This window comes from Protomyctophum parallelum (assembly GCF_964188405.1).
Source record: "Protomyctophum parallelum genome assembly, chromosome: 6".
Taxonomy (NCBI): domain Eukaryota; kingdom Metazoa; phylum Chordata; class Actinopteri; order Myctophiformes; family Myctophidae; genus Protomyctophum; species Protomyctophum parallelum.
In genome coordinates this window covers 50,021,832-50,048,327 of record NC_139701.1, presented here as the reverse complement: position 1 = coordinate 50,048,327, position 26,496 = coordinate 50,021,832, and the positions used below count along the sequence as shown (strand labels likewise).

The 26,496-nt window shown below is 42.8% G+C and overlaps 1 protein-coding gene across 2 annotated transcripts; it reads right to left on the bottom strand.

Annotated features, from left to right (window-relative positions):
- Positions 1 to 23,972, bottom strand: ddx10 (DEAD (Asp-Glu-Ala-Asp) box polypeptide 10). Of its 2 annotated transcripts, none has more exons than XM_083767426.1 (14): positions 23,688 to 23,972; positions 21,789 to 21,964; positions 20,790 to 21,032; positions 16,417 to 16,605; positions 15,788 to 15,929; positions 15,116 to 15,257; positions 13,846 to 14,000; positions 13,104 to 13,206; positions 9,417 to 9,619; positions 8,319 to 8,552; positions 5,752 to 5,903; positions 4,051 to 4,312; positions 3,244 to 3,397; positions 1 to 1,895 (listed from the first exon to the last, which is right to left on the bottom strand). In XM_083767426.1, the coding sequence occupies exons 1-14, from the start codon at positions 23,849 to 23,851 to the stop codon at positions 1,662 to 1,664; spliced, it is 2,553 nt and encodes an 850-aa protein (XP_083623552.1). In that variant the 5' UTR covers positions 23,852 to 23,972; the 3' UTR covers positions 1 to 1,661. The 2 variants fall into 2 exon arrangements, with proteins under 2 accessions (XP_083623552.1, XP_083623553.1); XM_083767427.1 differs by having other exon boundaries at positions 1 to 1,892.
- Positions 23,973 to 26,496: the final 2,524 nt, after the last annotated feature.

Below are 26,496 nucleotides of genomic sequence, written 5' to 3'. Positions count from 1 at the left end.
GCGTGGTCTCTTACAGTGAGCATATTTATTTAAAAAAAACTTATGTCAGACCATTTCAAATTACACAAGTTATCATTCAAACCTTACCTAATTCCAAAGACAAGACATACCGGTATTCACGTTTTTTAAACTGATAATATTCTCAATCTAACCAAAAGGGGTCATGACTTTACCCCAAACACATTTTCTTTTAAATCACAGACAAATTATCTCTTTTTTTGCATTTTTTTTTAAATCACAGACAAATTATCTCTTTTTTTGTATGTGTAACGACTTCCAGCAATGTTATTTGTACACGTTTGGTTCATGTCAGTTAAATGACAGGCCTTTTTCACCTGTGTTACATTTTTGCCATCGCTTTAACAAGACAAGTCAATAACATCCTCCAAACTACAACTGTACATACAACCTCACAACGGCCACATCCCAATATACTCCCATCCTCCACTAGCGTTGTTTTCTCATGCCTTAGCCCGGCCTCGGAGCAGGGAGGCAGGAGTTTTGGGATGTAGCCTTTGAGATGTGTAGTTCAGTGGTTCTCAAAGTGTCACCCAGGGAGCCTAAGGGCCGATTCATACTCTTATTTTACCGCTGTTTCGGTGCTGTAGTGCCGAAATGATTTTGGCTTGTCAGAAATTTTCAGTAGCACCGAAGAGCCGACTTTAGGACGGTACCCGCCCCCCCGAACCTCAAATGACGTCACATTGTAGGCTCTACAGAGCCGAACCGACTTTTATTCGGCTCTAAAATAGGAGTATGAATCGGCCCAAAGGCTTCCTTGAGGAGGGGTTCCAAAACAAACTCTGAGAGTGTACAAATGGAAGTCAAATGGAAGAAAAACAGAACAGGCGCCGGATATATATATATATATATATATATATATATATATATAGATATATATATAGTCCTATTTTCATCAGTGCTAAACCCCTTATCCCTTAACGTCTACGTCAACTACATTGACACGTTGTGAGCTTAGATTGGCAATTTAAACTATTCAAAAATGTATATATTTTTTTAGAAGAAGTTTAGGGGTAAGGGGTTTAGCACTAACGGAAATTTGTTTGTGGCCTCAATCTTCTTATAACTATTTCTTCACTCACTAGTTTTTTTAATTCAATGTAAAGGAATGGTAATATACAAACAAAAATGCTCCTTGTGTTCAAGATATCATGGGGTGAGTGAGCAATAGAAATAAAGTTGTGTTCTGTATCAAATACTGCAGTGGCTCCCAAAGTGGGGTTCAGGGACCCCCAGGGGTCCTTGAGAGAGTTCAAGGGGGTCCCCAGCTAAATGATACTTAGGAACCAAATGGACCCTTATGGGTCTGTAACTCAGTGTGTGTACAAATGGAACCAAATGGACCCTAACGGGTCCATTTGTACACTCTCAGAGTTAAATTAACTTTGATTTTAAAATATACATTGGAGTCCCAGAGAGTGAAATGCCATTAAATGGGGGTCCGTAGCCTAATTCAGGTCAAATCTATCTGGGTGGTCCTTGAAATGAAAATCACTGCCAGAGCCGTAAAAATCGTCTCTTAGGGGGCTTCCTTGGCATATGTTTTCTAATGGGGGCCCGCAGGGCTGATGAGTGTCAATTTGGGGGTCCTTGACATGAAAAGGTTTGGGAACCACTGAACTACTGGACATAAGCATGCTCTATTTGTTTCCACCCAGCAAATGCAGGACCAGTTCCTCGTCCTCGGCCAGAGAGAGGCCAGTGTCCAGCTGCTGCCGCGTTGTTGCATCTTCCTCCGTACGCCGCTTCGCTCTCTTCCTGTTTCCTGTCGTTGGCTTCTCCTCTTCCTCACTGCTGTCGTCATCGCTGCTGTGGCTGCGTTTCCTTCGCCCGCCAACAGGGGGACTTCCCACTCCCTCCTCATCCTCCTCCTCCTCCAAAGACAAGGAAAGATAAATGGTAAATGGTGCATTTATATAGAGCACCGAAGTCTGACGTCAATATCGGTAGAGGGCGCAAATCCACAGGTTCGTGCACTTTTTATTTGCATTATAATCCTGATAGGGGGATTTTAAATCGCCTCATTTAAGAACTGTGTTTGAAAAATAAACATGTCACCCTGGCCGTTTCCCTTCATATGGATATTAAGAAAAACGCTAATGTTACTGCTACTGAATTAGTTACATTTTCGCCAGAAACAGATTGTATCATATACGAGTGACTGACTGTTGCAAACGATACAGAGACACCTCCATGACAATAACGCAGAGACAGCTTGTTTATTTTTGGACCCTTTGAACACTTATATGAAACGATTTTAAGATGAACCCATGTTATTCTCCATAGAGAAATTACTTCCGCGAACAAGGGGAATCGAAAGGATGAGCGAGTTACGTCAGGACTTCGGTGCTAGTCTATAGCACCTTTATCCAAGGCACTTTACATTCACCCATTCACACACACACATTCATACACCGATGGCAGCGGAAATCCTGCAAGGACCAGCACATCAGGAGCAATTTGGGGTTCAGTGTCTTGCTCAAAGACACTTTGACACTAGCCTCGGAAACCCAGAAGTTTTAATTTCCAGGGAGAAAAAAAAAAGTCTGGGGCAGAGTCCACTTCAATTCGGCATACAGTAGCACTCTGTTGATTTCTGATCGTCTGCTTTGTTAAATTGACGCACAATTAGTCTCATGTCCAGCAGCTGCGCCTAGTTTCTCCCGGCGGATCCTGCCGGGAGCTGCCTATGCCATAAAAAGCATAGTTCCAGTCTACTTCGACACCAACTCTGGGGGAGCCCGAGTTCGACCTGGCAACCTTGTGGTTACCATCCAGCCACTCTATCCCTAAGCCACCGCCGCCCCAAAGATAAGACGTCTATTGAAATTCAGTCCAAAAATAAAATCTCCTGAAAGTGAGTAAGCACATGGACCCAAATTAGATCTTGAATTCTTGAGTGTAAAATGAAACCAAATTGACCCGTACGGGTCCATTTGGTTTCATTTTACACTCAAGACTTCAAGATCAAATTTTGCGGGCTACCCGTACGGGTCCCATGTGGTTTTATTTTACACTCTCAAGAGTTAAATTTTTTGTTAAACATCTGCAGTATTTAAGTTAATTTACAAGAAGTCTACACAATTCGAGAATGTAGAAGGATTGTTATTTTGATCATTCTCTCTCCTAATGGTACCAACGTTAATACAGCATGGATAGTGGCCTCGATATGAAAATGGTTGAAAACCACTGAACTAAATGAACAGAATGAGCTATACGCACCTCCTCAGAGTCGTTGCGCCGTTGGTCCGGGTCGGGCAGCGAGGCGGGGTCAAAGTCTTCCCCGTGGCCTGCCAGGTACGCCACCACTTCCTCCTCATCGTCGTCGCCACCGTCATCGTCAGATGTCTTGCCGTCACGTTTGCGGGCTTCCCGCCTGGCAGTAGCGATGGGAAATTTGTCATTATGTCACTACTGGTCAATAGTTGGTTGATCATCCATTATAATTCATAAGCAGAGATTTATTTTTATTTTCCCGGAGAAACTGGATTTCCCTCAACAAAGTTATATCAATAAAATGTGTTTGTTATATATTCCTTTTTGAAATAATCATGACAACATTAAGACAATGTTTTTTTTTTCAAAGAATAGACAATGAAATAAATTAAGTGATTACATTTTCACGGCTTCTCTGTAATTGATAGAATGACAGCAGGACGCCGGGATTGATACAAAAATAAAATTCTTATCGGCAATGAATCAATAGTTATTTAACCCATTTAGACCTGAGGACGCGTCTCTATCACCTTATAGCTTTTGAGCACTTTAACCATTATTTTAAACTTTAGCGGCCAAATACATATCATTCTGTGGGTCCTTGACGTTGGAACAATGGACTTCACGTCATCAAACAGCAACACGTCACGTACCTATGGTAACATTCTACACACCACAGGTTTCTGCCTGTTCAGCGAGAATAAAATCTCAGCACTGATACGTTTTTTTCAGAAAACTGAAAGGATTTGGAAGACGTTTTGTAGAATCTTGTTTTCAGGTCTTAATGGGTCCATTGTCAGTACTATCCCTTACCTGGCGTCCTTTGCTTTCAGCCTCTTCTCGCGGTGTTTCTCTTTGACTTTGCGTCTGTACTCGTGCTTGTCGAAATCTTGGTCCTCGCGCTGCAGCCTCTGGCGGGCCTTCGCCACGTCGATCCCAGAGATGCCTTCGTCCTCGTCCTGGTCGCCGGCGGCCGTGCGCTGGGCCGGCGGCCACTGCTGCACCGCCTCGCCGTCCTCCGTGAAGGTGGTTTTGGTGTTGACTTTGAGCTTTCTCTTCAGGACCTTCTTGGCATCTTAAAAAAAAGATTTAACAGATACTGATAAGTTTGCCATATGGGAAAAATATATGTAATAATCATGATTTCAATTCAAATAATAGCAAAAAAATAGCCAATCTACAAGCTAAAAACGTTGAAGATAGACAAGTTTTGCTACGACAGTAATATGCAATGTGGCCCTCTGGAGTGAATGTGGAACTATAGAGGCCCTCTGGAGTGAATGTGGAACTATAGTGGCCCTCTGGAGTGAGTGTGGAACTATAGTGGCCCTCTGGAGTGAATGTGGAACTATAGAGGCCCTCTGGAGTGAATGTGGAACTATAGTGGCCCTCTGGAGTGAGTGTGGAACTATAGTGGCCCTCTGGAGTGAGTGTGGAACTATAGAGGCCCTCTGGAGTGAGTGTGGAACTATAGAGGCCCTCTGGAGTGAATGTGGAACTATAGAGGCCCTCTGGAGAGAGTGTGGAACTATAGAGGCCCTCTGGAGTGAGTGTGGAACTATAGAGGCCCTCTGGAGAGAGTGTGGAACTATAGAGGCCCTCTGGAGAGAGTGTGGAACTATAGAGGCCCTCTGGAGTGAGTGTGGAACTATAGAGGCCCTCTGGAGTGAGTGTGGAACTATAGAGGCCCTCTGGAGTGAGTGTGGAACTATAGAGGCCCTCTGGAGAGAGTGTGGAACTATAGTGGCCCTCTGGAGTGAGTGTGGAACTATAGAGGCCCTCTGGAGTGAGTGTGGAACTATAGAGGCCCTCTGGAGTGAGTGTGGAACTATAGAGGCCCTCTGGAGTGAATGTGGAACTATAGAGGCCCTCTGGAGTGAGTGTGGAACTATAGAGGCCCTCTGGAGTGAGTGTGGAACTATAGAGGCCCTCTGGAGAGAGTGTGGAACTATAGTGGCCCTCTGGAGTGAGTGTGGAACTATAGAGGCCCTCTGGAGTGAGTGTGGAACTATAGAGGCCCTCTGGAGTGAGTGTGGAACTATAGTGGCCCTCTGGAGTGAGTGTGGAACTATAGAGGCCCTCTGGAGTGAGTGTGGAACTATAGTGGCCCTCTGGAGTGAGTGTGGAACTATAGAGGCCCTCTGGAGTGAGTGTGGAACTATAGTGGCCTTCTGGAGTGAGTGTGGAACTATAGAGGCCCTCTGGAGTGAGTGTGGAACTATAGTGGCCCTCTGGAGTGAGTGTGGAACTATAGTGGCCCTCTGGAGTGAGTGTGGAACTATAGAGGCCCTCTAGAGTGAGTGTGGAACTATAGAGGCCCTCTGGAGAGTGTGGAACTATAGAGGCCCTCTGGAGTGAGTGTGGAACTATAGTGGCCCTCTGGAGTGAGTGTGGAACTATAGTGGCCCTCTGGAGTGATTGTGGAACTATAGTGGCCTTCTGGAGTGAGTGTGGAATTATAATGGCCATCTCCCTCGTCAAAGTTGCCCACCACTGTCCCCTGTATGTTCCTACCTTTAAATTTGGTCTCTTTGGTGGTTTTCTTTTTGACCTGGGTGGTAACTTCCTCCTCTTCAGGCTCTTGGCCTTCAGTGACATTAAAGACGTCTTTCCTCTTGACCGTCAGCAAATCCAAATCCCTCAAAGTGTCATCGTCCTCACTGTCGCTGTGGAGTCAAACACAATTTGGATCAGTGTCAAATGCATGCGATGGTATGGACACGTTGTAAGGAAGAAAGAGAACGTTTGGGTGAAGAAAGTACGGTAATATTGCTTAATCCAGAGGGGACAAGACCCAGTGGTCGGTTTAAGAAGACCTGCCACATGACCGCGTTGGCTGACATGAGAGCGCTCGGCATCGAGCATAAGATGCCCATGGACCGTTCCCGGTAGAAGAAATCCATATTGAGAATCCAGTCCAACCCAGCGGCGCATGGAAACTTGGAAAGTGGACTTTAAACCAAAGATGTCTGTGTCACATCACAGATGGGACGATATGAAAATGACATCATGATTATTGTGGCCAAAAATGATCGTGATAATCGATACTATCGCGCTAATCGAAATATGCAGAGCTTAAAAGAGCATCCATGCCGGTACACTATAGACCTCCACTTCGTCGGCTCATGCCGTCAAAGAAACGCTGTTTTGACCAAAAATGCCATCTGGGACAAGGAATAGGAGATACAGGCGATTGAAAGAAACGGATAGAATGGATTCTTATGGCGACGACGATCTAAGATGAACGATCCAGTGCTGTGCTAACAACACAGCTAGCTAACCGGCTAACGTAAGTACCATTATGGCTCGATCGATCAAATGCACTATAAAAGCGCAATTGCCGAAGGGCTACGGCAATGGCGGCAAGTGTTAATATCAAAATTAGGCTTCAATTGCCGAAGGGCTTCGGCAATGGCGGCAAGACGGTTAAGTTGTGAGAATGGCAATCCTGGCATTACGATACCATCAAGGCCTTCCAAAATAATTTGTTGTCGACAAAATCTTATATTTAGTCGACTAAAACTAGACTAAAACTAAAACTTTTCAGAGGGCAAAAAAATATGAATAAAACTAGATTACATTTTATTCAAAAGACTACAACAAAACTAAATCAAATGTTGCTGTAAAAAATAACACTGTTCGGCAACCAGTGCACGGAGGCTAGAATGGCCGTGTACAGTGTTGTTTTTGGCAGCAAATTTCTATTTTAGTTTAGTCATAGTCTTTGGACTGAAACTTAATTTAGTTTTAGTCACATTTTAGTTCACCTGGAATGTTTTCTGTGTTAGTCTAGTTTTTTAGTAGTGTGTCATGTGATTTTAGTCGACTAAATCTACAGGTGATTCCGTGTCCTCTTTAGACAATAAGACCACCAGACACTGCAGACAGTTCACCAGACTGGGGGAAGCCGCTGAGATCACTTTGCTTGTCCCCGTGGATTGGAAATAGGATTTAAAAGGCTATCCGATGGTAGCGTGGATTACAGCACAGTTGTGTGCAATTATTCAATAAATAATTATTACCCCTATTACTACAAAAACAATGTTTTATTGCTTAAACTTATGTATTCACTATTCATTGATTCACTAGTATACCAAAATCCATTTGAAAAAATTGCTTTCTCACTGTTCTCGGGTCAAATAATGATATGCGATTAAAATGCGATTAATCGTGATTAATTAATCGCAAAGCCTCTGATTAATTAGATTTTTTTTTTTATCGAGTCCCAGCTCTAAATTTTACACTTGCTGAAAAAAGCAGATCTACAAGCTCACAACGCGACGTGTTAATTGTGAGCTTGTAGATCTGCTATTTTCAGCATGCAACCAAGTGTAAAATGACTTATAGTGGATCTCTTTTCCACTAGTCCCCCATTTAGTCTAGTTTTTATTTGGTGACGAAATTGTCAATATATATTTGTCTCAGTTTTAGTCATCATAGCTTATTTTCATTTAGTTTTCGTCAGTGAAAAAGGTAGTCGACGGACATTTTTCCTTAGTTTTAGTCGACGAAAACAACACTGACCGCGTAATGTGGCCGAACATTCAAGAAGCGGGTTAAAGTCAAGCTGCAGCATTCTGAACCAGCTCCAGACTGTGGAGAGATTGGCACATCGCTACACTTTGGAGTAATGGAACAAACTCCCAACTAAACTGCAGATTATTATATATTTTTTTAATCTTTTTTTAAATCTTTTTTTGGAACGTCTCGGCATCCCCCAGGAGGAAGTCATTAATGTTTAACCCCTTTTGGTGTTAGCATTATGTTATGCTTTAGCTATTGAAAAATAGCAGATCTACAAGCTTGTAGGTGTGCTATTTTTTGAAAGAAATCTTGAAAATGCGGCACAATTCTTTGAATATATCTTCTTTCAGATTACTTCATTTTCGACGTCAGGTCTAAATGGGTAAAAGAAGTAGTGAAAATAGCATACAAGCTCCTCCTAATATAAGGACAAGCTCCTTAGGCTCTGCTATGGTATTTTCACTAGTTTGGGTCCTGGTTTGGGTCTCTCTTGGGCCTCGAGCTAAAAGGTTTGGGAAGCAGTGGTGCTATAGAAAATACATGTGCCTTAGCCTTACCTGGGGTCACACTGCAGCACCTCTTTATGCTCATCATCACCACTGTCTTCGCTGTCACCGTCCGTCTCGTCTGAGCTCTGGCTTTCTGCGTGAGACGCACGTTTCAGCTTGGCCTTGAAGCTCTTCAACTCGCTCTCCTCCTCCTCCTCTTCCTCAGACTGATCTCCATCTCTCTGCGCATCTTCTTTTGTGTCCTCCATGCGTTTATGAGGGACGCTCTTCAGGAAGCGCACCCTGGGAAGAGTTACAACGCTTCATTTAACTAATGCAGGTAATCCATGCACTTGCCGTAGCACTTGCACAAGCCTCGACGACCTTACAGGCGTATGCAAAGGCTAAACTTATGTCATTTAGATAGCATTTTATGTAGACAGCACTCTATAGTGTACACTCCTCGTTCCATTGCATTGTACAGATATCCTATTGTTAGACGGATGTCAGGTTCTCAGCTTGCTTATGATCCTTGATGACTATTTCTATGTATTTCATGTATTACCATCGCCAAAAAATGAATTTTGGCGGCCTTAAATGATCACTTAACTTGGTTACATGTTGAACATAGCCAGTCTACAAGCTCACAAAGCCGTTAGATCTGTATTTTCAGAGTGCAACAACTGAGCACAACCAAATATAAAATGACTTCTATTTTATTTCTACTGGATCTCTTCTCATGTACCGGTAGTCCCTACCTAACTGAATCTGAATTAATTTGTTGAGGTGGCAGTAGGTCATGGTAGAGCGGCCACTTGGGAAACAGAAGGTTACGAGTTCGAACCCGGGCTCCCCCAGAGTTAGTGTGGAAGTGTCCTTGAGCAAGACGCTGAACCCCGAATGATCTGACCCGATGTGCAGGTTGGTGCCTTGCATGGTTTTCAGGCCATCGTGAATGTGCATGTGAATGAGTGAATGCATTGCAAAGCACTTCTGATAAAGGCACTATATAACTGCGCCATTTGACGAAACTGCAGCACATTTAGTCTTAGTTTTAGTCATCATAGCTTAGTTTATATCCAGTTTTCGTCAAGTGAAAAAAGGTAGTAGAGGAACTTTTTTTTTTTTTGTCGTAGTGTTACACGACGTGATTCTAAGCTGGTGCACCTGGGAGGCAGGGCGAGGCCCAGGGACAGAGCGTACTCCTGCAGCTGCAGCTGGAAGACGTCGAACACCTTCTTGTTCTTCATCAGGTAGACGGCGCGCAGGTAGGACACGAAGCACCGCTGAGCCCTGTCCTTTTGGTCCTGCTCCTGAGCCAGGAAGCCTGACAACTTCTGCTGCACGTCTTGGAACTTCTCTGGGTTCACCTGGAAGTCAAGGCCGGGGCAAAACATATTAACATGGAAAAAGGCTCCATGCAACATTCGCCATTTTGGAAATAACTCTTCCCACTTTAGGGGCCTCGTCCAACTTGTTACCGATGATACTAATTAACCCATTTTGGGCGGGAACGCCTTTTGGTGTTTTGTGTTCACTTTGTTTTATTCCTTTTTACAGGTTATTACAGACAAGCAATTCAGTCAAAAACTGTTTTGAAAATTTGAAACTTTTGAAAATGGATATAATCAATAAGCACACAAAATCACAGAAGACAGATTAAAAAAAAGAAAAAAAAATGGGGATAAAAATAGAAAGACAGAACAAAAAGAAAAAGGGACAAAAACTGAGAAACTATATATACGTAAAAAGAAAAGATTATGCATGCATAAATTTAAGCCCATATATACTGTACATGCACATATAAGCAAATACTGTTAGTCAATAGTAGTATTGATAATGGTAGTAACCGCCACCAGCAATCATATCCTCGGATAGGAGGTGCATTCCGGTCTCGTCATCTACGAGCTACAAGCTAATAGCACGGCACAGAGTGCCACGCTACGAGCTTGTAGGTCTGCTATTTTATTTTTATCTTGAAAATGTAGCTAAAATCTTTGAATGTATATTCTTTCAGAGTGAACGTTTTTAACTCAAATCTTTGCTTCTGAGAGGGGGTTCCTGGAACAATATATTTTCAGTTGTGGGTCAGTGGCCGATTACATATATTTTTTGGGGTCCTTGACTTGAAATATTGAGCACCACTGATACAGAAAACAGTCAGGATTTAGAAGATTTTTTTTTAATTTCAACGTCAGGTCTAAATGGGTCAAGGCTCTGTTCCATTTAGTGTGCAGGATTTAGAAGATTTCTTTCGACGTCAGGTCTAAATGGGTTAAGGCTCTGTTCCATTTAGTGTGCAGTGGTTCTCAAACTTTTACATTTCAAGAACCCCCATGACTCCGACCTGTAAGGTTCCATTTGTAAATACACTCTCAGAGTTACCCACCCGTGTAACAGATGGTGTAGCAGTGTTTCCAGTGAGCCAACATGCACAATAGCAGCACCTTGGCTCTGTTTGACCAGAATGGAACAGAGCCTTCGTTAGTTAGTATCATCGGTAACACATGTTGAAACGTTACCACTTGAACTGTAAAGCTCTATGAGGAGACTACACAAATCCCCACAAATGCTTAATGCAATTTACCAAAAGGCTGTCCTAATCAGATGCATGGATGGCATGCACTACCTTTCTAATACAGTATAACCTGTGAGTAGCCTATAATGCATTGCATTAACCTGGACTTGCGTCACAGGACCCACTTTGAGAAACGCTGTGTTAGACCAGGGGCTCTCAACCCGTGGGTCGTGACCCCCGGGCCCGGGGGGGGGTTGCCAAATTTTGGCAACTGAATGGCTGGAAAATGGAAATGAAGAGTTTACATAGTAACACATAGTGCATGCATAAACTTTCCTTAATGATTATATCTGGTTTCACTATTTATTGTCTCCACCACGCCGAAGGCATGGGGAGAAAGTATGTTTTGCACTCTGTCCGTGTGTGGTGGAAATATTTGAATATATATTCTTTCAGAGTGAATGTTTTTAACTAAAATATTTGCTTCTGGGGGGTCCTTGGAACAACACATTTTGAGGTGGGGGTCAGCGGCCAAATACATATAATTATGGGGCTCCTTGACATTAAATAGTTTGAGAACCACTGATATAGAAACAGGTTTTTCAGAAAACTGTCAGGATTTAGAAGACATTTGTAGAATCGACCACTGAATGGGTTAACCTTTTCCCTGCTAAAAAAACGTAGTATGTGTTATTTGTCGGGAAGCGACACTGCCAAAATGCGTAGTCTACATGTATTCAGTTGTATAAATGTGTTGTTAGCTTAGAGCCTTAGACCCTGGGCTGCGCCATCTTCATTAGTGCACACGCACGCACGCTTTCGGTCGCTTTAATCTCCAAATGCCCCTCCCATGTGGCATTTCTGGTCAAAACTGCGCTTTTTGTACGGAGCCTGGCGGTCGTAGTAATGGCGCCGGCCAGTAGTTATCAAGCTCCAGGCAGACAATAACAACCAGTCGAGAGTCAACACACACCATTAACTGGCTTATGGCAAGCCTAATTAACAGTGGATTGTGCCTTCTGCCTGCACTATTGCATATGTGCATATGTTTAATTCGTATTTTAATGCCACTAGAAAAATCTGTGATGTACACACTACATCTCATTCTCACACAGCAATCCTTTTTTTTATAATTTATATTTTTTGTCCCACGATTTTGTAACCCATTTTTCACCCCTGTGTCAATCATCCTGTGATGTGATCCTGGGCTCTACACACCCTCCGCCAACCTAGGGAGAGCAACGGACTTAACTCATGCTTCCTTCATGCCTGAGTGTCCAAGTTGCTCCTTTCCACCTGACAGGGGGGAGTTTCCCTGGTTGGACGTAGCGCGTGGAAGGAGCACGTTATTCCAACCAGTTCCTTTCCCCTCCATCAGGCGTCCCGGCTGGCCAGGGGGAGGCAGTTTAGAGACCAGGATTACTGCATGTTTTTGTGAGGGTATCTACCCTAGGGGACACGGGGAGAACATGATGCAAACTCCACACAGAAAGGCCCTTTCGCCAACCCCGCCTTCGGGTATGGGCACTGATGACGCGGAGGAGGAAACACGCCGCCAGCACCCACAGCGCCCCGAGCGGGAATCGAACCCAGGACCTTCTAGCTGTGAGGCGACAGCACTACCAACTGTGCCACCGTGCCCCTACACACAGCAATCCTATAGTATTAGACACTCAGTCCTGATGGTGGCGGTAACGTCACCATTATGCAGATTTTGACCAAATAGAACGAATCTGGCGATGTCACTTACTCACTTCCGGTTTAAGGAACAATAACATCCGGTACTAGCTTTGGACTGTGCAGCACTATCAGATGTCCGGGATGCTAAGCGATCATTGTTTATTTTAATAACTAAGTCAAATTAAGCTCTAATCAAGCCCAAAATATTGCATTTTACGCAGAGATGCACATAAAGCCCGCGCGCGTGTGTGATCGACCGTGCACGCATGGATTTCGGCCGGTTTTAGGTAGATTACATCGGCCGTTAGCCAAACAAGCTAAAAGTTGCTACATTTTGTTATATAAAGCTCCCGATAACAGGGGATTAAACGATTACGTCAATTACGTCAATAGCCATAAGGGATTTATTGATTCATTACATCAATAGCCATAAGGGCGTTAAGCTGAAACAACATCGGGCACAGTGTTTTGGATCTTCAAAATAAGGGACAGCACGATATCCTGGAATGTTATTAATTAATCCTGTCAGGGAAACGGTTCAGAATTGTAACAGGCGTTATGGGATATAACATCAGATAAATAATAATAATAAAAATTGAAAAATAAAAGAATCCTCCTTTAAGTGAGGGAAACTTTAAACACCATGCAATCCTGACCTTGATCTTATTAATTGGAACCTTCTTCTCTTGCAGCTGAGCGACCATCCCGTTCTCCTCCGACGGCAGCAACAGTAGCAAGGCCTCTCCGCCCTCCTTGTACCTGTCAATATCAACATGTCATGAGAGATGTACCCATGCTCTCCTTGTACCTGTCAATATCAACATGTCATGAGAGATGTACCCATGCTCTCCTTGTACCTGTCAATATCAACATGTCATTAGAGATGTACCCATGCCCTCCTTGTACTCGTCAATATCAACATGTCATTAGAGATGTACCCATGCCCTCCTTGTACCTGTCAATATCAACATGTCATGTTGACAACATTTCTACAGTTGATTTAATAATAATATATGGGACTAACGCTTTTCGAGACACTCAAAGACGCTTTACATGTGTTGGGGCCAGGGGGGGGGGGGGACAAGAATAAGGACAACTATATTAGAAAAAAACTATTAAAAGAGTAAAACCAATAAAACAGTGCGTGTAACAAGTTTTAAAAACACATTTAGTCGACTAAAATGTATTTTGGGCGGCCGTGATGGCGGTTGAAATGTCTGAATTATACTCCGCTGTGTGCCATAAATAGCAGATCTACAAGCTCACGACGTGTCACAACGCATCTTGTAGATCTAGTTACGTTTCCGTCGTTAGACAAGACAGTCGGTCCGGATGAAGGTCTAACGACCGAAACGTTGAATAAAGAGCAACGTTTTGTTTTTGTCTTGGTTTTTTTACCTGGCGGTGCGTCCCACTCTGTGGATGTAGGTGTTGGCGTCCTCTGGACAGTCAAACTGCAGCACCCAGTTGACGGCAGGGAAGTCCAGGCCTCTGGCAGCAATGTCGGTGGCAAAAAGCACAGCACTCTTCTTCTTCAAAAACTCGTTGTACACCTAGCGCCGGACAGAAGGTTAGTTTCACGTGATACAGTGTGCACCACAGCAGTGTTGTTTTTGGCAGCAAATTTTAGTTTTAGTCAGACTACTTGAATAGTTTTAATTTATTTTGAGTCACCTGGAATGTCTCGGTGTTAGTCTAGTTTTAGTCTAGATTAGAGTATAGACTATACTGGATCTCTTATCCACTAGTCCCTTCTTTACATTTTAGTCTAGTTTTTATTTGTTGACGAAATTGTCAGTATATTTAGTCTTAGTTTTAGTCACCATGGCTTAGCTTTAATTTAGTTTCCATTTAGTTTCCGTCAGTGAAAAAAGGTAGTCGACGGACATTTTTCATCTTAGTTTTAGTCGACGAAATCCACACTGCACCACAGCAATGCTTCTCAAAGTGCGGTGTGGGAGGGTTTAAAAAAGGATCCGAATCTGCTGCGTACAGTGTTTATCTTTTGGCATTGAACCTCACGGGCCACGGCCAAGATTTTTCTTTGAGATAAAGACACTCTGGTGCGAACCGAAATGGCAGCTTCCCCTTGCTCGGATTTCGGGAGGTGTAGTTTCATCTTCTATATTGCATTTGGACTGGAGATTGTGGAATAGTTGTCTGGCTACGCAAGACTACGACAATATTATGGTATTTTTTTGTGCATTTCTATCAGTGTTAATCTTTGACAGCAAGATTAAGATTTAGTTTTCATTTAGTAATAGTCTTTTGAGTCTCACTTGAGTCTTATCTAGTTTTAGTCATCATCTGAATGAATGTTTCAGTTTTAGCTTAGTTTTAGTTGACTAAATCATAAGACTTTCAACTACCGGTAAATCTATAGTTGATTTTGTCACCAAAAATTTATTTTGGCGGTCCTTGGTGGCATCGTAATGCATGATTTGACACTTGATTTGACACATCCCCTAGTCACTCCCTAACATTAACATAACATATTGTGGGCGAAATTGTCAATATACGGTATATAGTCTGAGTTTAGTCATGATAGCTTGGATTTAATAATGTTTTCGTCAGTGAAAAAAGGTAGACAACGAACATTTTCCGTCATAGTTCTCGTCGAGGAAATGAACACTGATTTGTTATCAATCCAAACATCAATGCATCTAACCTCCACTCTCTTCATCTGTTGCTGCTTGCCGTGCAGGGCCAAGACGGGCATGCCCGGGCGCAGGCGGCAGAACGCCCGGAACAGATACTGGATCTGCTTACAGCTGCTGAAGAACACGATGATCTTCTTCTGTAGGTGGCTCCTGATGGAGCAGTGGAGCATGTTTAGTTTTAGAACAGTGTTCGGGATCCTGTGGGTCGGAACCCCCCAGGGGGATCCCTACATTAAAATAAATAAAATTCATAGTGACCATCACTACAGGAAAACTAACAAACTATAAAAAAAAACTGGTCAAACATTGGCAAATGACAATGGAATAAAATGCGGGTTTAGCAGGTTATGCTGTTAATGTGTCAAGTTAAAGCTGCTATAAGAAATAATGTCAACATTTTAATGACCTTTGTATTTTGCATTTGTTTTGGTATTCAGACAGCCAGCAATGGGTAGAACGCTCCCAAAAAATAATAATAATTACAATTTTGACATAATTATTATTGCTTATAGCCGCTTTAATAAAAAGAAAGAAAAAAGTACATTTGGATCTGAGATGTATTGGAGTAGAAATAAAAGTATTGGAAGTTGGAAATACTCAAGGTACAAATACCCCAAAAAAATATTTATGTACAGTACACCACTGATTATTATTATTATTATTATTATTATTATTATTACCTGATGAAGGAGTAAAGCATGTTGACCTTGTGGTGGAGCTCACAGACCACATAGCTCTGCTCCAGGGTGGCGGGGGTGCTGAACTTGGCTCTCTCGTGAACCCACACATACTCGGGGTCCTTCAGGCTGAGCCGTGCCAGGTCTTAAAAAAAACAAAACAAAGTAAGTGGGGTACAAGCTCATAGCGCGGCACCGAGTGCCACGCTACAAGCTTGTAGCCTGTAACAATCGTGAAAATGTGGCACAAATCTGTGAATATATATTCTTTCACAGTGAACGTTTTTAACTAAAATCTTGGGTTTCTGGTGGGGTCCCTGGAACAACATATTTTCAGATGGGGGTCCGCGGCCAAATACATATTCTGGGGGTCGTTGACATGAAAAAGGTTTTTACAATCGGCCTCAGGTCTAAATGGGTTAACAAAAATCTGACCCGTCTGAAGTGAGTGGTTCTGTACTGTACTGTACAATCTCTCCTCCCTGGCCTTTGTCTGTGTGTTAGGCTGCACAACAGTGACACTCTGCACAACAGTGACACTTGGTGGTGACAACATGCTACTTCCATGCTCGGACACAGGGACACACACATAGCCGTCTATAGGAGTGGGTGCACCCCTCAAAAAAATATACCTTTCACTGATTTGGTCTGCGTGGCCGAGAAGAGCAGCGTCTGGCGTGTCTTGGGCAGGTTTTCCACGATGGCGTTGAGCGTGTCAGTGAAACCCATGTCGAGGATGCGGTCCGCTTCGTCCAAAACAAGCATTTGTAGATCGGTGGCGTGGAAGGTGGCGGTCTGGTCCATGTGCTGCAACAGTCTGCCTGGGGTTAATGGGTCAAACAGGTCAACCACTTATAACCCCATACGTTGGTGAGCAGAGTGCCAGAGTGTCATTTCAAAAAATATGTATTTAAAGATCTGTAGGCCTCAAACAAAGCCAACTGGGATTGTGACAAATCATGACAAGACACAACAATATTTTGGGCCGAACAAATAATTTGATAAAAGAAGAACAAAAAGGGCAGGGTACAACACCTTTTTTGTTGTTTTTCTTCTTTGTAATTATTTGTTTGGCCCAAAATATTGTGTTTCTTGTCATGATTTGTCACGATCCGAGTTGGCTTTGTCCCCGGCTTTTAAGGTCTTTAAATAAATACTTTTTGAAATGACTATGAGAAAAATTTAATGTTTGTTTTGTGCAGTAAATGACAAGCTAAGATGCCATCTGGCTGACACTGCCCTTGCGCAACTTTCTTTCTTTCTCACCTTTATTCATACTCGGAAATAAAGTTGAGGGCAAGACCTCATTTTCAACGTAGCCGAGGTTACAATACACAAAATACAATCACAAAACAATACATACAGGTTCCATGACTACCTAAACGAGAGGCGCCAGTGTCAGGGGAAGGGATACAAAATCTGATTTCCTGCAGGTTACCAATGGTGTGCCCCAAGGTTCTGTACTAGGCCCAGATATTTTTACCATATATACAAATGACATAGTATCCACACTAAAAGATTGCCAATCCCACTTACCGGTATATGCAGATGACACCATTATATATTGTACAGCTGACTCTACCCAATTAGCAATGAAAAAACTCCAACTAGCCTTTAACACCATGCAAGACGCACTCGTCTCACTTAAACTCTTCCTGATGCAAGACGCACTCGTCTCACTTAAACTCTTCCTGAACGCCAGTAAAACCAAATTTATGCTATTTTCAAAAGCCAAAAACATAGATTTCAACTCCCTGCACATTCACACTAGCAATTGATCCCCTATAGACAGAGTCACTGAATATAAATATCTAGGTATCTGGCTCGATGAAAAATTAACCTTAAAATACCATATCACTAACCTCACCACCAAGTTAAGGCAGAAAATCGGTTTTCTTTACAGAAATCAAGCTAACTTCCCAATGATCTGTAGAAAAAGGGTTGTTGATGCTGTTTTTATGTCAGTTCTGGACTATGGTGATGTCATATTAGTCGGGGGCCCCGGGGAAAAAAAAGGACCATTTGGTTCAGATTCTCGCAAATTCGCCAAATTTGGCACAGATGTTGTCCATACCGTACTTAATCATTTTAAGATGGGTGCCAAGATTGGCGCCCCATGGTACTGCCATATTGCGCAATCCAATATGGCTGCCACCCGAAAAAAAAACAAAAAGGCCTAGAATCATTAAAGATACCACTTTTTAGGGGTTTTCTGGGCCGTAAAATCTGATTCTGGTGTTATTTAAATGATTTGAGGTCAAGATTACCCCTCAAGGTCAAGTTTACTCATCAAAGTTAGTATATAAAGGTAATATTGGGGTAAAATCCAATATTTCTGGTGCGCCATGCCAGATGCTACCCCCAAAAAGTTATTTTTTTTCCATTATAAGTTGTAGTTGTATATGTATCAATGTTTCACAACTCAAAACAGTAGATTGTTCATTATAAACAACAAACTAATACAAGTCCAACTTCAACAACGGTAAACAACAGTAGGGGACAATGTAATCAAAATAGTTACTCCGTAAAACTTGCTAAAATCAAAAAGTTAGATCACAATGTTGTCTTTCACATTCTTTGTGTCTCCATCCCTTGCAAGGTGTGGAGTTACTGGCTGTCATCTTCATTATTAAGGCACCCACCTTCGCATTTGCAGAGGATTGTGCATCGGACACCGATACGGTGGCATTTGCACCTTCCCATGCATCCCTTGAGGCAGCCACAGCGCACAAGAAGGTCACATGCTGCTGATGCATCACTAAGAGTGGTCCACAGTGGTTGCCATGTGCCAGTGCCATCTTTGTGCCAGCCCCACTCACTGAAGTCAGGAATTTCCTGCTGGACCGAGGTTGCCTGATTCCAGTAGAAACTTGCCTGCAGTAGCGCTCGCTTGACATGCTGGAACAGTGCAGCTTGGGTAGGTGGGAGGTTTTCCAGTGATCTACTTCCAGTGGTGAAGAGGCAATGTCTGGCCTCATTGACACCAGCTGCACCACACCCCTTGCTGTACATGAGAACGACAAATCGTTCAATGTTCTGCATATGCACAGACTCAAGACTGAAGAGGTCAGGGGTGTTTGTGAGAGCAACTAGTGTGTTGGTGAGGTCTGGTATGCTTCTCCAGGCTGCCCAAGCTGTCTTCTTGCCACATCCAAGAAACTGGGAAGTTGTGTCACACCCTGTTAAGCTGTGGAAGAGGGGTAGTGCCAATGACTTTGATGGACCGAGATCAGAGTAGATGGTATGGACTGGTATGTCACGATATTTTCGACCAGTACTGAAACCCACCCAGAGCTCGGTTAGGCCAAGAAAGGGGTAATCTTGACCTCACCCTCCCTGCTACTATCATACTAGTATTAACGTCAACCTTTACTAAACAATGGTTAAATCAATCGTCTAATAAACAACAAACAACTTACCGTGGAGCAAATGGTGTGCTTTGTAACTTTCTAGTTGCTTGTGTTGGACGGCAGCCACATAACGGTCTTCAACCACAGGCTCCAGTCACGTCTTCAACCACAGGCTCCAGTCTTGTCCCCTCCCACTGCGGTTCAGAAAAAAAAGAACGCTGCTTACCCCCTTCTGCATGCAAAAAGTGAAGGTCCGCTAATGGTCTAAACTATTTTCTTTGCCGTTCCTAAATTCAAAATAGTTTAGACCATTAGCGGACCTTCACTTTTTGGATAATGTGCAGAAAATGGTAAGCAGCGTTCTTTTTCTGAACCGCAGTGGGAGGGAACGTGACTGGAGGCTGGAGACCAACACAAGCAACTGAGCGTGGAGATTAGAAAGTTACAAAGCACACCATTTGCTCCAAGGTAAGTTGTTAGTTGTTTATTAGACGATTGATTTAAACATTGTTTAGTAAAAGTTGACGTTAATAGTATGATTTAGTAGCAGGGAGGGTGAATGAGTGACCGCCGCGTCCTCCACCTCCAGAATGTAAACATTGACATGTGCATGATGTGCGCACCCACGGGGAAAGGAATAAAAAGAAATGCCCCAAACGTTCTGGGTACTTATTAAGCACTGTTGCAGGACGCCCAACAGCAACGTTTCACCATGGCGTTATTATAGTATGAATGTTGTTGATGTGAATGCTTCTATTCCTCTTCGGAAAAACGCCGACATAACACGGTCCTCAATGGAGGTTCGCTGATGTTTGTCCTGCTTAACAACGGTATCGAGGCAGCTGAGCGAGCGGGCGGGGCTTACCGCAGGGCCTATTCATCTTTAAAGCCATTGATGGAAAGCTACCACCATACATCACATTACTTTTAAAATGGAAAATAAATACTCGCCAGACCCGTTCAAGTGAATGGCTTAAACTAGAGGTCCCATCCATACAATCCGAACTAGGAAAGTCAGCCTTTTGCTTCGATGCCCCAACCACATGGAACACTTTACAGCAAACATTGAAAAGTAATACTCCAATATCCTATGGTCAATTTAACAACCTGCTTCTGAACCTCCCTACCTCAACATGTAACTGTTTTTAATTTATGTTTGTCTCATTGTCTATATTATGTATTTGCCTTACATGAAGATTTGTATAACCTACATGTCTTTAAATTGTTTTATATAATGTATGTAATGTAATCTCGTCAGCATTGAAAATGAGGGAAAACCTCAATTGCTCTTTCGAGAATAAATAAAGGTTTCAATCAATACATCAAACAAAACATTATAAATCAGGGTAAATTACAAAGGAACTTTATACAGAACAACCATTAGTAAAATAAATCAATTGAAGCGGGAGCAATCACGGTGAAAAATATTCTGGAGCATTCCTTTGAACTGGGAGCTTTAAAGAGTTTTTGAGTTAATTCCATGAAGTTGGGCCATTGACAGAAAAAGCTGTCTTGCCCAACTCTGTCTGGGTCTGAGGAACCTTGAGCCTTAAGAAATCACTAGAGCGGGTGCTATTGTTCAGTTCCATCATGGAACAAATAGTCTTACTTCACACGAGTCGAGTGTGATAAATAATGGCTATTTGCAGACCCACCTGGAGTACAGATGATGATGTTGGTGCGGTGGATGTTTTGGGACTCGGTCTCCAGGTCCTTGCCGCCGATGACGAGCCCTGCTGAGAACTCGTGGTTCCTCCCCACCTTGCGGAGCACCTCAAAGGTCTGGTAGGCCAGCTCTCGGGTGGGGGAGACGATGAGAGCTCCCAGGCCGTCCACAGAGCTCCACTGCTGCCGATAAAGACACTCCAACACAGGGATGAGGAAGGCCAGCGTCTTACCTAGGGGGGTTCAACCGTCACTTCAAAACATTTTTTTTGCTATTATTTGAATTGAAATCCTGATTGATTCTTATTTTTTTTGCTATTTTTGTAAATTCAGGCTGAGCCGTGCCAGGTCTTAAAAAAAGTACGTGTTTGTTTTAGGTTAAGCAGATCTACAAGCTCATAGCGTGGCACAGAGTGCATTTGACTTAATGTCAAATGCATTTAGTTGCACTTATATTAACTTTAGGAACCAGGCTGTAGTCTGGTGCGCTCTGTTATGAAACGAGTAATGTTACCGCGTCGTCTTTTGATTATTCTCCGTCCTGGGCTTTGCGCGTAATAATTTAATAGGAAGGAGATCTCCGTTTTTGCCGATCTACAAGCTCATAGCGTGGCACGAGTGCCGCGCTACGAGCTTGTAGATCTGCTATTTTTGAAGAATCGTGAAAACGAGCGCAAATCATTGAATATATATTATTTCACAGTTAACATTTTTAACTCTTATCTTTACTTCTGGGAGGTCTCTGGTACAAAATATTTCCACATGCACACGCATCTGGGCCAAATACAGATAATTATGGGGGTCCTTGACATAAATTTTTTTGAGAACCACTCACACAGAAACATAGTTTTTTTTAGAAAACAGATTTAGTGGATTCTTTCTTTTCTTTTTGTAATCAGCCTTAGGTCTAAAATGGGTTAACCGAAAAAGTAGTCCATAAAATCAATAATCACTAAGACAACCCTGGATAGTTTCAGCCCTAGGCTTACCAGAGCCGGTCTTGGCGGCTCCCAGAACGTCTTTTCCTCGCAAGGCGAAGCCGATGGTCTGTCGCTGGATCTCGGTGGGCTGTCGGTACTGTGCCTGCATCAAACCTCGCAGAGTCTTCTTGGAAATGGGGAAATCGGAGAACTTCACTGCGTCTTTCACGTTGATCTGCTCGTACCTGCAGTGGTAGAAAGACTGTTGAATTAGCCATGTTCCGAAATGTAAAACAATAAAGAAAGGAATTTAGAAAATGGTTTTAAGTAACGTAAAGTATGCATGATTTGAATGCTTTGAGTATTATTATTAGTACTAATTTCTACAAAACCTGTGCGAAGCTACAAGCCAGTCATTAAAGTCGAAAGTACAATTTTGGTCTCATAATAATGTACAAGTTTACCTGTTTAAGACAGGTGATATTTTACATTATTTCAGATGGTTGAGCTAGCCCTTCTCGGCACCCCCATAAAGGTTTCTGACATTTGGATGTTTACATCTTTACGGAGGGTCCGTCTCCAGTTCGTAAGCCCACAATAGGACACAGCTGTACATAACCTCCGTTGCGGCCGTGCTGCGCTTTTTTGATGGGGGTTAGCTGTTTCAAAAGAAGCATATAGGAGCCGAGACAAACGTCAGAGAATTTTGATTAGGTGCAGAAGCCGTTAAGTATTTATAATCTTTTTTTGACCGTTTTGGCAGATCTGAAATTCTCTCTTCCTTCCTTATTGACATTCCATTGTACCGCCTAACTGGCTAGCTAGTGGCTAGCTGCGCATCCCTACGTTCCTGCCTCAGATCTGCTCTGTCGCAGCTAGCCACTGTCGGTGCTGAAGGCGGTACAATGGGATGTCAATAAGGAAGTCAAGGAAGGAAGGAAGAGAGAATTTCAGAGCTGCCAAAACGGTCAAACAAAGTGAAAAATACTTAACGGCTTCTGCGCCAAAGGAAAATTCTCTGACGTTTCCGTTGTCTCCTATAGCTCCTATATGCTTCTTTTGAAACAGCTAACCCCCATCAAAAAAGCGCAGCACGGCCACAACAGAGGTTATGTACAGCTGCGTCCTATTGTGGGCTTATGAACTGGAGAGGGACCCTCCGTAAAGACATAAACATCCAAATGTCAGAAAACTTTACAGGGGTCCCGAGAGGGGCTAATGGTTGAGCTATAGTTAGTAATTAGTAAGTTAGCTAGCGTTTTGGAAAGAATAGCCAATATAAGCTTCCAATGTTTAGGGGCCCCCTCTCGCTGGCCGCAAGCAACTCTTGGATGCCATTATCTGTTATCTGTCATCAAGCGTTGACTTGCAATTCCAACCCTTAGCAGCCCATTCATCCAAACAGAATAGTCTGATCTGTATTAAACAACGTTAAATTCACCAACATTGCAGCTGTACGGAAAGCTTGGCATGTTATGAGCGTGTTAACATCTTTCAATGAAAAAGTATTTCAATGAAACCCTAGCACAGTGGTTCCCAAACCTTTTCATGTCAAGGACCTCCAAATTGACACTAATTAGCTCGCGGACACCATAAAAGAAGAGTTTTATGGCTCTAGCAGCGATTTTCAACCTGCTTAATTTCAAGGACCCCCAGTTTGACATGCATTAGTCTACGAACCCCCATTTAATGGCATTTCTATTTCTGGGGCCCCACATTTATATTGTAAAATCAATGTTGATTTAACCCAGAGAGTGTACACTCTAGTTACAGACCCATAAGGGTCCATCATCATTTGGTTCCAAAATATCAAGCTGGGGACGCCCTGGAACTCCCTCAAGGACCCCACTTTGGGAACCACTGCCATTAGTGCATGGTACCAGACGGGCATGTGTACATTGTAACAGAGTATATATATAGCAGAGTATACTGTGTACACTGTAACAGAGTAATGTATCGTAAACGTACTTGCTGACCAGTTGTTGGATGTTTTCTCGCTCCAGTTGCCACTCGGGCTTGTGTTTCTCTTTCCTCTGTTTGTCGACTCGTGTTTTCTTCCTGTTGTACTTTTTCTTCCATTTCTCGAACGTTCTGACGGCGTCGCCGCCGCCTCCGGACTCTCGCGACGTCATTTGCACTTTTGTTCAAAGTATCGTTATTTATTTTGTATTCAAAGTATTAGCTGCGTTTTTATATCCATGTTTTATACCAAAACAACTCGGAGGAACATAAACAGCGTGTGGAACGCACGTTCAACTCGTCGCATGCTACGGTGACGTCATCGAAACGCGACCCTCACCCTTCGCCAGCTGACATGTCAGAGTTGCCAAGTCCGTTTATTATATTAAGAGACTTTGGGATTGTTTTTTGTTCCGTTTTTTTCTGTAAAGTTGCCTGCAAATATTTGTAGTTGTGGGCACTGGGTTGCGTTTGTTCTGCTTAATATTGTTTAAACCAGTTATAAAATAGCTCATAGCTCTGATGCTGGTTGTCTGGGTTAGGACCCGCCGCAGTGGTGTCCGATTAGAACTTAAACCAGCTGATGCTTCGCCTTCTGCCTTGAGCAGACCTCTATTATTATCCGATTATGCTTTGTCAGGATAACTGAGCCATTAAGATCCATAGGCTATATGGGTTCTACCATATCGATCTGATATCAGCCTTAGGTCAACCCGGACCAAATAGGCTATTGTCATACTAGACATGTCATAGCCTATGTCATATAACCCAACGTGCTAGTCGAATATCCCCATATATGGAGACTAGGGCTGTATTTTGCGTGTCTTAAGTACCAGGTCTTATTCCCTAACTTGAGTAAACTAAAGACCTGGAGGCGTGGTCAATGCTCTTTGGCCACTCAGAATAGCCAAATGGCATTGATCACGCCTCCAGGTCTTCCCTAACTCAAGTTAGGGAATAAGACCTGGTACTTAAGACATGCAAAATACAGCCCTAAATGTCCAATGACTAGCTCTACTGCTTCTACGATTCTGCCCTGCGCCGTAGGCTATAAGGCTATGGGACTTTCAGTTTTAAATCTCAAATCGAAATCAGACCAGCCTCTCCTCTTTGGCGTAAATAAAAAGAACGTTTTTGCTACTCACCAAAACAAAGGCGGGTTGTGTCATTAGAAAGCCTACTTTCGTTAGTGGACACACTCTGAGCCCACCACACGTATAAACGGTACTTTTTGGCCAGAAAGGGATTTATTTTCACCGGGGGAAAAATATTCTCTGAGGCAGTTCTCTGGGCAATAGTTGAGCCCACCACACGTATAAACGGTACTTTTTGGCCAGAAAGGGATTTCTTTTCACGGTGCTGCTGCTGCTGGCTGTTGTGTGATTGTGATTTTCTTCATGGTTTTAAAAAATAATAATAATTAGGCCTGACCTCATCACATTTGTGATGACTGCTATGTTCGTTTTTTAGCCCAAGGTGTGTTTTTTTGTGCAAAACGAATGCTTGGATCTGGATTCAGAATCATGAAAATCCCCTAGTTTGACATGGCACATGCTACTTGAAGCTGAATTAAAAAGCTCTCAAAAAATGTGCTCACATTTTTGCGAGGGGCCTCAATTTGTTTCCTTTTTTAAATACATTTTTTTATTGATTAATCAAATGTATACAGAAAAAGTGAGACAAACTAGAAAGGTATAAATTAAAAGCACAATACAATAAAACAGACAAGAAAAACAAAAACAAAAAAGAAAATGGCAGCACATACACAATACAGTGCAGTTATTCAGTTATTCATTATAGGGAAAAAAATAATATATATACACATATATATACAGATATATATATATATATATATATATATATTATATATATATACATACATACATCTGTATACATAGGCTACATACATACAGCCACTGGTTTACAGGCAGTTAGAAACCTTTTCCAGACACACCCGGACAACACTAGACCAGACAATGCCATTTTACAACTATTAGAACTTAGTCTTAATTGCAATGACTTCACATTTAATAACAAACACTATTTACAGATAGAGGGCACGGCTATGGGCAAGAAATTTGCACCCGCTTATGCTAACATATACATGAGTGAGTGGGAGAGAGAGGCCTTGGCAAAGTGTCCACTACAACCTACCATGTATTTCAGATTTTTAGATGACATCATAGGGCTCTGGCCACACACCTTACAACAGTTTGATACATTTTTACAGATTTTGAACACACACATGCTTCCATAACCATCAAACACATAATTCATCCAACAGAAATTAACTTCCTGGACACCACCGTATTTTTTCTGACAAAAATATATTTTAAGGACACAGACACACACGCACTACTCCATAAACACAGCTACCACCCAAAGCACACTTTTGCAGGTATCATCAAATCACAAATCATTCGGTTTTTCAGGATTTCATCCAATAGGGAACACTTTAATCAGGCCACACACACACTCTTTACAGTCCTCCGAAGGAGAGGTTACAGCAAAAGATTTTTGCGTACCATCAGGAGCAATGCCCTGGCCTCTCTCTCCCCCACCCAGTCACTCTCCACAAACACTCTGCCTCCTACCCCTAACCCTCTCACCCCCATTTCTAACCCTAACCTCAATCCTAGCCTTCTTCCCCAGCCACCTCAGCCTCTCTCTAGCGCAGGGACAGGGACGGACCTGGACGGGGCCCACACATTACCCTCTCCTCTAGGTCTTCCCTCCTCCAACTCTTCTTCTCCCACCATCTAGGCCATCGGCTCCTCTACCATTACAACACTACTCCCATTCATAACCACATTTTCAC

Excerpts from the sequence above, each read along its gene's own strand:
- ddx10 (XM_083767426.1), bottom strand. The coding sequence starts at position 23,851 with ATGACGTCGCGAGAGTCCGGAGGCGGCGGCGACGCCGTCAGAACGTTC. Across the intron at positions 21,965-23,687 it reads ATCCAACAACTGGTCAGCAA|GTACGAGCAGATCAACGTGA; the intron begins GTACGTTTACGA and ends CTACCACTGCAG. Across the intron at positions 21,033-21,788 it reads AGCCGCCAAGACCGGCTCTG|GTAAGACGCTGGCCTTCCTC; the intron begins GTAAGCCTAGGG and ends GAACCCCCCTAG.